At 47.0% G+C, this 14,770-nt stretch overlaps 1 protein-coding gene across 2 annotated transcripts in view; it reads left to right on the plus strand.

The window, feature by feature from the left end:
- NFATC1 (nuclear factor of activated T cells 1) overlaps positions 1–14,770 on the plus strand; it is a gene marked incomplete at both ends in the record, with an annotated part of 114,991 nt that overhangs the window by 18,028 nt on the left and 82,193 nt on the right. For both annotated transcript variants that reach the window (XM_081996379.1, XM_081996380.1), the window contains one exon: positions 1,737–1,896. In XM_081996379.1, the coding sequence (XP_081852505.1) occupies positions 1,737–1,896 (160 nt within the window). The remainder of the gene's footprint in view (positions 1–1,736; positions 1,897–14,770) is intronic.

A 14,770-nucleotide genomic window follows, 5' to 3' on the forward strand; every position in this document is an offset into this window, starting at 1 on the left:
CGTGTCTGTAGGCACGCAAACCACCCAGCCCAAATTTATAAGCAGTGAAGAAAGGTGACGCAGAGAAACTCAGCACCGCCTGAAGCCCCATCGGTGTATGCGCACACGTGCACTAGCAGATGCCAGTTAAATATGGGAGTGATAAAGGGCTGGATAAGCACTTGGAAAAAAAAAAAAAGGCAAAGTGGGGGCGGGGGGGGGAAAGAAAGGTGCAAGTGGTTGAAGTCTCTGTCCTGCAGTGGGAGGCAGCAGGGGTGCTTTGGGGGATGTGGGAGCTGTAATGCCTGGCGAGCCGCAAGAGCCCTGGGTTTGGATCACTGGGACAGTAAAATGGAGTGTCCGGTCTGCAGCTGAGGATGTGCTTGTAAGGCAGACGCGGCCAGCGCGGCAGCTCTTCGGCACCCGTTCCCTCCCCGAGCTGACGGCAGCCGTCATTCAGGCCGCTCGGGCTGTCCTTGCACCGGGGCTACGGCACCAGGGAGGGAACCGGTAAGCGCCCCGCGGCCAGACACCTCGCAAGCCGGGGCGGGAGCTCGTGAGCCCTTCGGCTCCTGCGTCCGTGCGCGGCAGCGGGACAAGCCTCTCGCTGTGGCAGGTGGCCCTGGTCCGTGGCAACAACGGAGGGTTGAGGACCGTGATTTTCTGCGTGCTGGTCGTCTTCTCCAGGCTGATGGGAGAGATCATAAAGTTTGACGTAAGGGGCAGGGTAGTGTGTTGCGGTTGTGCCGTTTAACTACTTGTGAAGGCTTTTGAAGGACACCTGGTGAGGAGAATTCACCAAAGGAAAGAATATACAGTAGACATAAAATTAGTGTTTTCATCGTGAAGCTTTTTGCTTTCATTTTAAGACCAATAAATTTGTCTCAGCCCTCCTGTTTCTACAGTGCTTGTTTGTTTCTTTTCTTTTTTTTTTTTTTTCCAACTCAAAGCATCAACTTGGCATTTCTTACAGCCAAGGCTCTCCTGACTATTTTCAAGCGTGGCTTTACACTGGAATTGGGTTTCTAAGAATGACGCTTCCCCACCATCGCATGCTGTTGGGCCTGCTTGCTTGTGTGATGGTAACGAGTCCTTAATACTTTCGTTAATTGCAGAGTCAATGTAGGGCCGGAAGAGCGAGCTGGATTTTCTTCGGGCTTGTGCGTCATCGTTAGTAAGATCTGTAAGCAAGTTCTGACTTCAGAGCTTGCTCCCTTGCGGTGCATGAACCAGAAAGAGATTGGCTTTGCTTTGAGACTCTGACGTGTTTTGTGTTGGGAAGGAAGCTGGAAAATGGCTTTTTTCCTTCTTTCCACCCCCTGTAGACTGAGCAGATTTGTTGAAATCCAGTAGATTCATTAAATGCAGAACTCCTCCAGAGCTGGTCTGGCATTCACTTTCACAGCAGAAATCTTTCTTAAATTCCTCTGTGTCTTTCTGCCTACCTTTCTCCTTTTGGTTTAAGAATCAATATATTAAGATATTGGTAATCTGTGTCTTATCATTTTTCCATTTTGTTTACAAATCGGATAGCATCTGGGCTGTCACATATGCTCGACCCATAAATCTTCATAAAATAACCATTACCTTCTAAATTACTTATGTCGTGGCGTTATCCCTATTGATGAAATTTTAAATGTAAGATGGTGAAGGATGAACTGTGAAACACGGTCTCTTAACGTAATATTGCTGGATGCTTGTGGTTTGTGATAGTGTACTTGATGTTAATTATTAATTCATTTTCCTTTCCATTATAGCCCATCCCTGCCTGCCCTTGATTGGCAGCTACCATCTCACTCAGGACCTTACGAACTGCGTATTGAAGTGCAGCCGAAATCCCACCACCGAGCTCATTACGAGACAGAAGGCAGTCGCGGGGCTGTGAAGGCATCTGCGGGGGGCCACCCTATTGTGCAGGTACCGAAACGCGTAACAAGCAGCGCAGGTTATCTCGGCGCTCCGTGGTGAGCACCCTTTCTTCTCCAAAACCGAGAAGTGGCGGGAGATTTTCCCTCTCCTCAAAGATTACTGCACGTGAGTGCGCCTTAGAGCATATTTTAAACTGGATGGACCGAGCCTTTATTAAAAAAAAGGCAAGGGCATCCATTCGCTCTTAGCGTCGTGAGTGCGGCGCCAGCGGATTGCCGCCCTGTCCGTGGATGACTTAGCAAGTGTTGGGCTGGTAAGCGGTGACCGTGGACCCATCTGCGCAGTCGGATTCCAGACATGCAGTTCATACTGAAATCAGCTGGGGACGTGCCTCAGTACATTTAGTTCTTAGCTTGCGGTTGGATCTCATCAGAGCTGTGAGACGCGTGTTGGAGGGCAGAGCTGGAGCAGTAATATGGAAGCATGTTGCTGGTTTGGATGTTGCAGGGAATGCTGAGCGAAGTGGGGCTTTTTGACTTTCTTCTTCCTTAAACCCTTTCAGCCACTCTGGAAAGCTTCTGAGGTCTGAATCTAGTTGCGTTAATTCCACCGAACTCTTCAGTTACTGTATACAAAGCATTTAATTTAATAACACTGTAAACTGACCCATAATTCATTTATATGACCAGTCTCATTCATTTTTAAAGGGCTCTTCTCAGGAGTGGGAAAAACAAGATTTAGTTGTTTAAAACAAAAAAAAGAAAAAGTAGCAGGAGAGAGCCAGCTGTGCCTGTCCCTCCTCAGCTCCTTCTTTCTCACCCAGACGCTAAACTTCCAGTGCCTTCTGTCAGGGTTGTGACCCCCTGTGCAGCAGAGCCCAGGTTTTATCGCTGCCTGGATGCCGTGGGACCCACGGGTGTCAGGGCACTGTCTGTGGGAGGGGGGCAGGCGCTGCCGCCGTGCTCCCGCTGCTTGGGTTTACGCCACAGCTCTTCCCATAGGAGCAGCGGCTTGTTGAAAGACTGGATGGCTCAGGATGATGTACAGACCACATGTGCAGGGCTCGTGTGTGTTTGTTTATTTGCTGTAAAACCCCGTTAGCAAACACGTCGGTGGAAGGAACGATGCGAGTCTGAGATGACACCGGGCAGGGAATGCCGCTACAGAATTCGTGCGCTGCTGCGGCAGCTGGAAGAGGAAAGTGAGGGGAGCTGTCGGCAGCAAACACAGTTTGCTCTTTAGCTCTGCCAAAACTCATCAGTGACACGGGATTATGGAAGTCACCTGCTGAAAGACAAAAGGTTTTAGCAGAACATTTGCGAACGATATTAAAGAGGGGTTTGTGGCAGAGGCGCTCGATAACAATTAATACCTACTCTGTTCGTGGCTCGATGCAAGGAAATGTAAATGGGGAGGCATCAATTCGCAGCGGCCAGCCCGGCGTTTAAAGTTTCCTACGTGCTTTTTGGAAAGACTAAATGTGATGCCAACATTTAATTGGACTAAATGCGTCCAGACATTTCCCCTCTCATCCCTTGTCCCGGTCTGCCGGCAGTGAGCATGCTGCTTCCAAACACAAACAAGTGTCAGAAGAGAGGAGAGGAAACTGCGGAAGGGCATGAAGGGAGAGGGGAGGAAGCAGCCAGCCCTAGCCCTGTCAATTGGCTCTACCGGTTTAATAAGCATTAATGTATTTTTCAGTCCTTTTATTACAACCTGAACATCCTTTTCTCCAAAAAGAGCAGAAACATTCGGAGGGCTAGAAAAAGCTTCTCCATTCTGACATTACCATCCCGGCCAGAGTTATCTGTCGAGGAAATACTTAAAAGCTTCTGACTTAGAGCAGAGATGGATGGACGGATGGATGGATGGATGGATGGATGGATGGATGGAGAGTACTTCCAAAAAGAAAAAAAGTACTTATAAATACTTTTTATAAGAGAAATAGTCAGTACTTATAAAGAAAGAAGTACTTTAAAAACAAAAGTACTTACAAACACATGAAAGGAGGAGGAGGAAGCCTAAGGAGTAACTTCTGATATATCAGTGACTGAGAAAAGCTGTAAAATGCATCTCTAAATCAACGTATTTCCAGATGCTGCAGATGTTTGGGTTGGGTTTTATTCAGTCCACTATGTTACACAGAAAGGAGCCCAAGCTTCAAAGTTCACACCCAGATGTAAGCTCAAAAGGTATCTGAGTCTCTTCAGGTGAGAGATTTTGGATCAAGCTTTTCCCTCTCGTATTTTCTGGTGTTTTCAATTGTGTTGACTCAGGGAGACCCCTCATAAAACTGCCCTGACCTCTTGCACTACATTTTTGTGTTATTTTTTTGCCCCGTGTGCACAGGTCAGGTCTTCCTTATGTCGCTGCTTTGGGGGAGCTTGCTTAAACTCTGCTTTTGTTAAAGCGCTTCCCCTTTACCTTTGACAAGAGGAGAATGCAGAAGAGGTCTCTTCCTCCCTTCTCCGTTTCAAACCCTCTCTCACTACCATCCTGCTTCCCAAACCAGGAGACTTTCTCACACTAATACATATCTGTAGGGCATGCTAAGGCAGAGGAGAAGTAAATCCAAAAAGCGTCTGCTGCTCATGGCACGGTTCCCCAGCAAAATTGCCAGGAGATTGCTTTCTCTGCAGCCGGAGCGTGTTTATCTCTTTTTTCCAGGCAATGTTAGCTTCCTTGCTGCTGCTCCGTCTCCTCTTGTAGGAGGTGGAAGGTCTGAGAATCGAAGGTTTCCGAGGCAAGCGTGCTGGACAAGGAGAGCGATGGTGTAGGAGGGCAGGAGTCTCGTGTGGGCATGACATGAAGTCTGGGGTTGGAGACCAATTTTTTCCTTGGCTCTAGTAGCTCCTCCAGGCTGGTAACTCTTGTCTGGAGCTGGAGAGGACTACGTGTAAAGCTGAAGAGCTTCGCGCTGGGACCCGGCAGCGTGCTGAATGCCTGCTGGTGTATGAGATTACTCTTCTCTCCCAGGCCTGAGCCTGGGGAAGGGCAGGCAGTGCTGAGCACGGCAGGCTGCCGACGGGACTCATGCTGACCCGCAGAAGGGGCGAGCCTGGCGGGTGCTGGCAGCTGCCCGCGGCAGCAGAGTCTTGCCCCGACCCGGTGCTGGAAGGCGCCGCTCGCTCCTTATCGCCTCTCCATCACCTGCGTGGGGCTTGCTCACCGGAGGCTCCTGCGGGCTGTCTCCCAGGCGTATTTCATGCCAGCAGGATTTCCTATGGATTTCCTTCTGAGGGATGGCTGCGCCCTCCCTTCTGCACTTAGGAACAATATGGTTTTGAGCGCTTCATGTTGCCTGTGAAGGCTAATGAGCCTGGTAACGCAATATTCCTCTCTCTCACATTTCGCCTTTGCCCGTTTGGGTGTTTGGGTGCTGTGGCGTGGCAGCCCCAAGCTATCGCTGTTCTCGATTGCTAAACGTTTTGAGAGTGGGATGAGCCGGCGCACCTAGCAAGCTAAAAGTGCTGCAGAAGTTTGGCAAGCGAGCGGTGCCGGGGAGCGGTGCTGGTGAGCTCACCACTGGCACCGGCTTTTACCCCTTGGCTCAGGGAACTATTTTGCAAGTTGTCGTTGCCTTTGGTGATTTCAGACCAGGCTGCTCCCCCCTCTCTGAGTCAGAATGGGGCCGGTGCCCCAGGTGGCATCGGGTGTTACAAAGGTGGACGCCGTGCCAGGTGGGGGTGAAACCTGGGACCACTTTGGGGAGCGAAATCACGCCTGTTAGCATCCTGCCGGCACCTCCGCATTTGCAGGAGTTCATGACTAGGGTGAGAATTTCTCTGAACGAAGCAAGATGAAGTGAATGGGGACTTGAGGTAAACCCACAGAGTTGGATAGCTACAGCCATATTTTAAGCGAGGTGAATTTAATTCAAGGGGTTTACATCCAGAACGTCTTAAAAACATCCTCCGTTTGGGCCTATCTCCCATTCTTCTTTTTGAGAGTGGTGGTGAGGAGTTGCACAAGATGGGGGTTACATTCCAACCAGTGATGGCTCTGTTTCAGCTGCAGGTAAGTAATCTGGCAGATAAAAGTTTGGGCTCCCTTGGGAGGGATGGCACCAGATTGTAAATATATGGTCTATAGATATTCTAATTAATAACTCATCTTTGGAATAAGTCAAGCACTTTGGCTGCCTGAGGTGGAATTTTTACAAGCAGGGTGCGGTGTATCTGTGAGATAAAATCCAAATACTCAAGAATGTTTAATTAAAGGTTGTGATGTACTCCCGTAGAAGACTGGACTAAATGGTGAAAACAAATATTCAAATGCACAGAATAGTCTAGTAAGCACTTTCAAAAGTCATGATTATTATTCAGTTTTTTGACGCAAAATATGCCAGGAATTTTGTTCAAGATCACTCTTGACATGAAGGTAGATAAATTGTTTAGAAAGAGGGAAGAAAAGGAGTTGTAGGGGTTTCCCTTTTTTATCTAGGTAACCGGTACTAGCCAGAATTTGTTCTCCTCTTGAAAAAATAGGTTAATATTGAAAATACAGTGAATGCTGCCTTGCCTTTCATTGTGTTGCTTTGCAGTGAGATTGTAGAGGTTGTGTACGGCTTGTGCGCTCAAATACAGAATTTGATCTGAGCCTGTGAACAGATGAATAGTCTGAACTCCCTCATTTTACAGACAAAACACAATGATTTGTCTGCTGATTTACACAGTCAAAATGTTGTCTGTGCCAGGAGACTTGCTCACAAGACTTGGCTGTGTCGTTTCTCGACAAGATCTCAGGTAGGCACTTTGAGTCCGATTTTCAAACGCCTTGAGGCATATGTTGGGATTTTTAAATCCCCTTATGCCTAACAAGTGTCAAACTCTTCTTTAAACCAATTGCTGCCTCAGGATTTTTGTACATCTGCGCATCACCATAGTTAGGCATCAACATGCCTCTGAGCTGTTTCTGCACCCCGGTAACATGTGGAGCACGTTATCATTTGCTTCCCGTGGATCAGCTGGTTTTGTCGCCTTCAGATAATGAGCTCAAGTCATCTAGGCCAAGGTGCTGGCCACTGCAGGTGTCTGCCAGAGTCCTTTCATCTTCCAGACCCCAGAGCTAGGACTACCTTTTTCAACCCCTCAGAGAACAGAAAGCCTTGTTGATCCAACCGTTGTAACTTCAGGGGGTGGCAGCCAGTCCAGTGAGCTGCAAATGCATTCAGGTTGGGGCTTTATGTTTTAACGTCACGGTCTCATATAGCACTTTTTGTGCACCTGGCTTTGCAAGTAGTTAACAGTGTGAGGTAGTAGGGTTGTGCAGTTACACAAGAAGGCAAGATGGGAGGAAGAGAGCGATGAAGAGCTAAAGGAAAGGACTGGAAAGAGCTGTTCACCACTGATGACAGGAAGGTGATGAAGGGATAAAGAAGATGAAAGGAAGGTTCTTCCAGACAGCAATGGTCCGATGGTGCACAGCAAGAGTGAGCCTCTGGTTAATTTTTGAGTCTATAGTATGGGACTTCTCATATACCTGCAGTGTGTGCGTAATGTTTTTCTTGGTAAGGGTCTGCCAGTGCTGCGAGTTTGTTTTAAACAACAGGGCTGCCACCATTCCTGGGTGAGTCAAGGGAATTGGAAGGCAAACAGTCTCTGGTGGGTCCAGCTCATGGCCACCTGACACCTGACCAAGAGGAGTGGATGTGGAAAAAATCGTGTTAGCTGCTTTCCCCTTCCCTCTTTGGGTCTATCAGAGCAGAGAAGAGCGCATATTCTCATTAGTAAGCAGTGATTCAACTTGTCATGCCACAGTGGACTTCCTCTCCGTGCTGCTCTTAACTTCTGTTTAGAAGACAACGTCACCTTTTTATCCAGATGGAAATATAATCCGTTCTTATGGTGAGGGTATAAAGACATTGGCAAGCACCTGTTAGCCAGGTTGCAATTAATAGCACAAAGCCATGCAACCATACAACAAACCAGACAGGGAGCCTACATTTTATAGCCTTGTTTTAGACAGCCGGTACTTCTTAAGAATAAATCTAAGCTGAATGGCTTTCTCGCTTCTTGTATCTGTATAGTTAAAGCTAACCTCCAACTAGCAGACAGATAATCAAAACTGAAAAGTAGAATGATTTGGCAGATGTTTTAAGGCTGCAGTTGCTTCTATAAATCCAACAAATGGAAGAAAGCCCACTGAAAACTTTTTATCACATTTTTTCATCATTAGAAGGTCATATTTTGGGCAGGGGGGAGTTCCTCTTTTTTGGTATTTCCCGTGAAGTTGGTCCCACAGGGTAGGTCCACAAGCACAGCCATATAGGTAGCTTATGGCCGCCCTGAGAAGGGCCAAGTCCAGCAGGGAGCCGTTCTGGAAAGTGTGCTGCTGTCAGCCGGTGAAGATTTCGTGACCCTGAAAATGCGACTTCAGCTCCGATTTATGAGCAGTCCTGGGGACAGGCCTCTGCTGTTTGGCGCAACAGCCCTTTGCAAATGAAAAACGAAATTTCCACCAGCCAGTGCTTGGGGGATGCACTCTGCTCTCCTTTAAAAATGATACCTCGCCCACGCTCGGCCTGGCGGACGCCATGGCACATATCCCGCCTGTTAGTGCGGCGAGATGCTCAGTCTGGCTTTCCAGCCCGAAGGCTTTAGCCCGACGCCCTGGGTTTGCCTTCAGTGTGGACTCGCTGGCTGCTGGCAAAGCAGAAGTTTGTGGTGGCCTTGGGGGAGGAGGGGATGGAAAGCACTCCCACTCCTCCGCCATTGCTGTCTCCGTTCCCTCGGGAAAAGGGGTGATGATGTCAGCTCCTGGCTTTCCTCTTCCTTGGCCTCCCGGTTTCCTTTCTGCCTTGTCCTTTGCGACAAGGGCGTCGGTGGCATTGCTCTCACTTTGTGGGGTATCTTCTAGCTGTCCTCTGGTGGTGGATGACAAGGCAAAGACCTTCTAGGTTAGACCTAGGAAGGAAGCAGAAGAGTCATCTTTGTCTCCACCACTGCTCACAGAGCCATCCTTTCTGCTTCCCTTCTCGGGCCGGTTTTGGTGACCAGCAGCACACACACCCTGAGCGTCTAGAAACAATGTGATGGAAATCTCTGCAAGGCCAAGACGGACAGAACATAAATGTAGTAGTCTTTCTTCTCTTACTCCTCATTTACTTTGTTCTCAGGTCTCATGCTGCATCCTTTCACTCGGTGAATTGTTTGCAGAATGGACGGAGTTTTTTCTGCACGTTGTCTGAAAGGGTGATTCATCATTCTATTGGAAGTGTACCTCAATATCACTGCTCTCCAGGGAGGAGTCAGGACTCATCCTTGACCGTTTGAATGCTATGTCTTTTTTGTCCTTTCCATCCCTTTTGCCCCCTGCTTAACATTGCATCACTTCTGCTAAAAGTTGCGTATGTCTCTTGCTTTGTCTCCGAATTTTCTTCCTAGAAGTTGCCATTCCCCTTTCCCGCAAGCGGTCAGGTCCCAAGCGAGATAAGAAAAATCCCCCTTGGCTTTTTTTTTTTCCCCTACATAAATAAATAAAGTGCAAGTGTGTCTGTGGGCCTGGGGAGTATCTGTCAGTGGATGGTGTTCAGTGAAGATGGAGGCAAAAAAATTAATATAATCAGCAGTTGAAATAGGTGATTTGTTTGCAGCGGTGTGCTAGGAAAATACCTGCGCAAGCCGCAGCAGCCCAGCAAAGGCGTTTGTGGTAACTGCTAATGAGGCTGCTGCAAATGTGCTTACAGAGCTAAATGTTCCCAGTTCCTTCCTTTGTACTCTCTGTCGAGATCTGCCAGAGTTCAGAAGCCCATAGTGTGATCTGTTCTCTCTTGTATTTCTTTTTTTTAAAAGTATTAGAAAGAAACGGTTCAGCTTAAGTGATACAAGAAGAGAAAAACAACAGCCAGTGAGATTCCTGAGGGTTTTTAGCACATTGGAAGGCTTAAAAAATGGTCATAATGTAAAAACAAAAATTGGCAATTAGAGCTTAATTCATGCTGTAATAGATCTTTGTCTTTTGGGAACATTATTTGAATGCCTGAGCTGTTCATGTTAAAAAATGGCCCCTGCGTCTGCGTAGCGATTGCTCTCTCACGAGGACAGTTGGTGGTGGTGCTGGCGGCAGGTTTCTTTCCCCAGTAAATTTGTGGTAGAAGCACCCTTCCGCTGAAAGTGCATGCGTGAGGGGGAACACCTAGAAGTGATGAGTCACGGAATCAGAAGGCTGCAGTTCGGCAGACCTCTCTGAGCTTCAGCAGCTCTTCTTCTGCCCTCCCAGCATCCGAGAAGGAGTTGCAGATGCCTTTGGTTAGCCAGAATTGGCTACCAGTAGTGCTACAAATGGGTACCCACTTTTCTAAGGAAAAATACAATGTGGGTAGACCTTTCCCTTGCCTCAAACTGCCAGACCTCAGTTACAAGAGAAAAGCACCCCCAAACCAAACCGCATTCAAAGCAGTACTGGGGCACTCCTGAAGTCAGTCAGCTTAGCCTGCTTAATTCAAGCACATGCTTAGGAGTTTGCTGACTCTTGGTCAATTTTGCTGTTTTTAAGAAAGCAAGACTGTGGATGGGTAAAATGTCGAGGACTGGGTTTGAAATGGTGTTACAGGGAGGCTCAGGTGATACGTGAGGCTGTGGTCTGGGCGTGAACCGTGGTTGTTACTTGACTTAGTTTTGGTTGCAGTTGAGAAGACCTACACCAAAGTTACCGATCAGCAAATCTGCTCCAGACTTGTCAGATTATTGCATGTTGACATGTGCCCAAAAGCTGAAATGAAACACAGTTAAAATAAAAATGCAGCTTTACCAAAAGCCAGATGCTTCATTATGAGCTGAGCTAACCTACCTGCCAAATACTGCTAACCTGCATGAGGCAGGTGATTAATTTTTTACAAGTCTGCTTTGGCAACTAGACATCTGTCCTCTATTCCTAAAAGTAATATCTCGGGGCAAACGATTTTTTTTCTTCTTAGTACTCCAAATTGCATAAAACATAGATATATCATGAAAATTATATTGTGTGCATTCTGTATGAAGATATTCTGGGGGCCAGTTCATATTTCAGGTCACTTTCACACTGATGTAACTCCATTGGAATAATTTCTGGTTTTATACTTTCTAATTTTTATATGAAAGAAAAGTAAAAAATCACATCCGTAACATACCTTGTAATCTGGAATGTCGATATATGTGGTTATAATATAGATTTTCCATTTTAATCAGTCATTGTTCCAACTAATAGGGTGAATCAGTGGAAAATACGGTGTCAAATTACTCAGTTGCTCTCTTGAAGTACATTGCAGCTTTCATGATGAGTAGGGGTTTATCATTTCTTTCCTTGTGAAGAATAGCTCGAGATCATCTTTGATACATGCCATGAAAGGGGGATGATCCATTACAGCATCTGCTATATATGTAACATAAGTAAAATATGTTGCATGCTGTCAGTGCAGCAAAGTCAAATAAACTTTCTCCTCCCCTCACATGTTTAAGAAAAAAATTAGCAGGAGTTGCATATTTTCACTGAAACAGTTGAAACACACTAGTGATCAATTTACTTGCACATGGTAAAAATAATACAGGTTGCAGACAGATTTGTAATACAGTTTTTGAACACCTGTTTTTAATGTTTCAGTACCCAATAAAGCAGAGGAACTCCTGCTTTTGGTTTTGCATGCAGACATGATGTACGTTGGGATTTAAAAGTCTACTGCCCAGGTTTCAAATGCAGCCCTGTTCAAAGCAGTGAACGACGCTTGCAGGCACAGCGTGGATGTGTTTTTGGGAGTTTGTCGGCACTGCAGTTACAGACGCCCAAGTTCCCCTCAGTGAGCTTTGCTCTTTGGGGCGCTGATAACAGGGTGTTACTGCCAGATGTGAATCCTGGCCAAAACCCGTCATCCTCACCAGAAGGGGAGCTGCTCCCTTGCCATGTGCAATCCTACCCGTGTAAAAATATTGCTGGTCCAGTTCTGTGTAATGTAAGGGAAGAGATGTAAAAGGGGTTGAGCTAAGTGATCTTTCTATTACGGCGCAACAGAGCATTAAGTACGTCCTTAAATTTTCATAAAGTGGGATTAAATGTTGAACATGCGCTTGAGTTTTCTACCAAGCAAGGATACATTGATCAACTGGCAATTAATTGTGTCACTTACTGTCGCTCAGGTTACTCAGCTGCAAAATCTGGATTAAGGCACTTTGACTGCCTTGCACGGGCGTTACAAGAGATTGAGTGTTGCACATGAGCGTGTGGGACTGGCAACAAATAGCACGAAAATGGGGAGCAAGTTGCAGAATCTGTGCCCTGTTTCTTTGCTGCTTTTCAGGAGATGCAGTGAGTTTTCTCTCTTAAAAACCTGATGCACTTTGGGCATCGGTTGCAGGTTCCCGGTGTGTTGCTGCTCCCTTCTGATGGTCTTCAGGTGAATGCTATTAACCGGGTCCTCCTTTTCTGCCTCTGCCTTCAGTCCCTTTGATTTTGGGATCCCTTAGGATGATTGCATCTTCTTTTTGTTCCACCACCATTATGCGTGCCCACATCTAATGGGCGTGAAAGTCCCCGTGTCTCTGAAGCTTTTACTGTATGTCTTGATAGCAAGTCAGATGCTGGAGCCAAGCTTCCCATCACCATCCAAAGTTTTCCCATTACTTTCGTCTGTCTTTGGGCAAACTGTACCTTTCTTCGTGTCATTTAAGTCTGTAATTTAGACCTGCCACGGAGGTCTGCTATATTTAGCCGATTCCTGTCCCTGTGCCTGCATCAAAATAGCAGTATCAGCGTATCGCACGTGTTCTGCGCAGGACATGGATGCCCATCTTCTCTGTACTTAATAAGCCGCACGTTCCCGTCCCCTGGGCTCCCTGCCCGTGAAAGGACAGTGGCTAGTGTTCAGGAAGCCCGCAGCATGTCGTGGCTGAGCAGGCAGATAAGTGGCTAGAAGGGAGCGGCTCGGAAGAGAGATCACCTTGCGCTTCTGGAGAGCTGCTCTGAGCCGAGCCCTGCGTGAAGCCCGGGCGCAGCTCAGGCACAAGGGGTTAGTCCCGAGTTTTCATCCCCCTCCGAGCACCTTTACCCGAGGCCGCTGCCTGATTTAGCACCGCAAGAAGAGAGACCGGAGCCCGAGATGGTTGCAGCACGTCAGGATGAAGACACTCGAGCAGGGCTTGCACAGCGTTGCCCGTGCTTGCCTGGGGCCAGGGCTACCGGCCCCGTGGCTCTCCTGCGTGTGCGCGCGGTGACGTAACGCTTTGCTTACGAGCATGGGGCGGAGAAGGGACGCGAGTGACTCTTTCGGATGAGACCAACCGTTGCCAAAAGGGAGCACCGGGGAGCGGGGTGGCACGCACCGTCGGGGCACTGGAAGTGGCCGTGGGGTGAGGGGACGGGCGCTGCGTGGGTGCCTGGCGCAGCGGGCAGCGCCGGGGACGGCGGGGGGCCCATCTCCTGCGCCCTGTGGATCCTGGCCCGGCATGTTGTTGTTATGATCGCTATGGAAATAATTTCAATATGTTTTGTAGTTCTAAGATGCTGTGTCTTGCATTGTTTGGCTGGAAAGCTGCTTGACTGGTTTTGGAGGGTGGCTGTACATGCACAAACACTGACTGATTTTTTTTTGCGTGGTGGAAAGTAGGAGATTCGCAGCATGGTTTTAATTAGAATCGCTCATTTAGTCTTTCACTGCAGTGTGTTCTTTAGTTGAAAGATAATTTAATTTTCTTTGTTTTGGAAGATTTTCGTGCTTGTCTGTGTGAAATGTCTTTATTTACTGTGCCTCATTGTGCTCTGTGCATAGCTTTGATTGTGAGGAGAGTCAAAACCAAAAACTTCCCTGGGCTGTATTATTTTCCACCTGCTGTGGCTTTTAATACAGTCTCACTGCTATATATGTACCAAGTGCCTGCGTTTCTAGGAGAAAAACACCAGAGAAAATTGGCAAAGCGCACGGGGTTAGATTTAGCTGTAAAACTCTCATTGACTTGAAGTGTAATAACACGTCTGAAAGTTGTGAAGTGGCGAAGAAGTGGAACTGGTATGGGTTGGTTTGGTTTTTCATCTTGGAGAAGTCCACAGAAGATAACACTTGTTGAAAAAAAGGCAAAAACTGAAAAAAAATCCTGCCACTCTTTGCAGAACTCTATATTAAGATCTCGTAACACCTCCTGTGCTACGGAGGGTATTTGGTCTGGTTGAAACACAATGCAGCATGGAGCAGTCGTGTTTATATGTATAACAATATTTAGATAGTGCCTATCATCTCAGAATAAAAAAAAAAGCTACATAAAATATGTAACTCTCTCCCTATATATGCAGGAATTCATAAAATGGCTTGGAACGTGCAGCTTTTAAAAATAATTATAAATGGCATTTATTCATCAGTAATCCATAATAATCCTGCAATAATTTTCCAAACGGCTTTCAAATTAATTTTCAACCACTTCTCTTGCAGTGGTGTTCATTATGTGGGCCTTAGGTGTCGTAGCTCTTATTCTGCAATAATACAATATTCCTCAATATTGTCTCAAATATTATTGCTGAATATAGGTTATAGAGTATTATTGACTACAAAATGGCATACAGTTATAGAATTTTACACAAACTCCACCCGTAGCTGCAAACATGAGCTGCCAGGGACAAACAAATGTAGACCGCAACTTGCAGGCACATGTGCTAGCATCTAGGTACACAAGTAATCTCAAGCACATGTCCTGAACACATCAAAGCCTCATTTTCTAATCCCTCCCGGTTGTGAGGAAAACCTTAAAATATGTGAACTGACATAGCCCCACTGCTGGCTGCAAGAGCCCTACTCGAAATGGAGGCGGGTCGGAGAGGTTTTGCAAGAGCAAGACAGTGCAGTGGTGGCGGTGGTGCTGGTGCTGGGCTATGGCTCTGCAGTTGTGCTAGTGAAAAAATTAAGCCCCTGAAACTCTCAGCCCGTATAGATTTTACACTGGTAATTTCTGTAAACCTGGAAGCC

This window comes from Phaethon aethereus (assembly GCF_964289735.1).
Source record: "Phaethon aethereus genome assembly, chromosome: 2".
In the NCBI taxonomy this organism is placed as follows: Eukaryota; Metazoa; Chordata; class Aves; order Phaethontiformes; family Phaethontidae; genus Phaethon; species Phaethon aethereus.